At 34.4% G+C, this 660-nt stretch overlaps 1 protein-coding gene across 1 annotated transcript in view; it reads right to left on the reverse strand.

Moving 5' to 3' along the window:
• Positions 1-280: 280 nt before the first annotated feature.
• Positions 281-660, reverse strand: part of LOC116670970 (dickkopf-related protein 3) — a 3,344-nt gene continuing 2,964 nt past the window's right edge. Inside the window, exon 4 of the mRNA XM_032501771.1 lies at positions 281-602. Coding sequence (XP_032357662.1) covers positions 542-602 — 61 coding nt within the window. The 3' untranslated portion in view covers positions 281-541. The remainder of the gene's footprint in view (positions 603-660) is intronic.

The raw sequence follows: 660 nt of genomic DNA on the forward strand, positions 1-660 counted from the left end.
CTTATTGTTCTTAAGTGCATAATTTAAGGGAAGTTTCTGCATGAAGGAAACTTCAGTTAACAGAGTAGCATGAGTCAGATTTGAAAGAAATGCTCTGGGTTTACTGTTTATTCACCACAAGAGAGCAGCAAAACATGTTCTTCTATACTCCTTTATATACCTTCTACATACATCTCGCGTACGTGTATTCATTGATCGAGAGTGATTTTGGCAGCTTTGAAATACAGTGATAGGATTGAATAATAACAGACTTCTTCTTGAAAAAAGGTTTCTTTTTATTCTTTAAATTTAGGGGGAATAAACATGTATAGATATAATCAAAGATCATCAAAGGCATGAGGAAGATACTGTAAAGCATTGTTGAGCTACATAGAGTAGTGCTGTTGTCAAAATGTACAAAATGACATAAAAACATCCTTGCTGAAAGAATCTAATAAGAACATGTAGCAGTACAACACACTTGAAAAATACATACATTTCTTTATCTACAATCATATACAACATATTTACACAATAAATTGCTTTAATGTTGAGGCTGGCATCAAGATTTGGCCACTTGGCAGGTCCAACTTGTTTGTTCTAGCTGGTAAATAAAATCTCTCCTGAAAGAAAAATAAACCGAGGTTAGAAATGCGCGCACACACACACACACACACACAC

Source organism: Etheostoma spectabile, chromosome 21, assembly GCF_008692095.1.
Source record: "Etheostoma spectabile isolate EspeVRDwgs_2016 chromosome 21, UIUC_Espe_1.0, whole genome shotgun sequence".
Classification (NCBI taxonomy): Eukaryota; Metazoa; Chordata; class Actinopteri; order Perciformes; family Percidae; genus Etheostoma; species Etheostoma spectabile.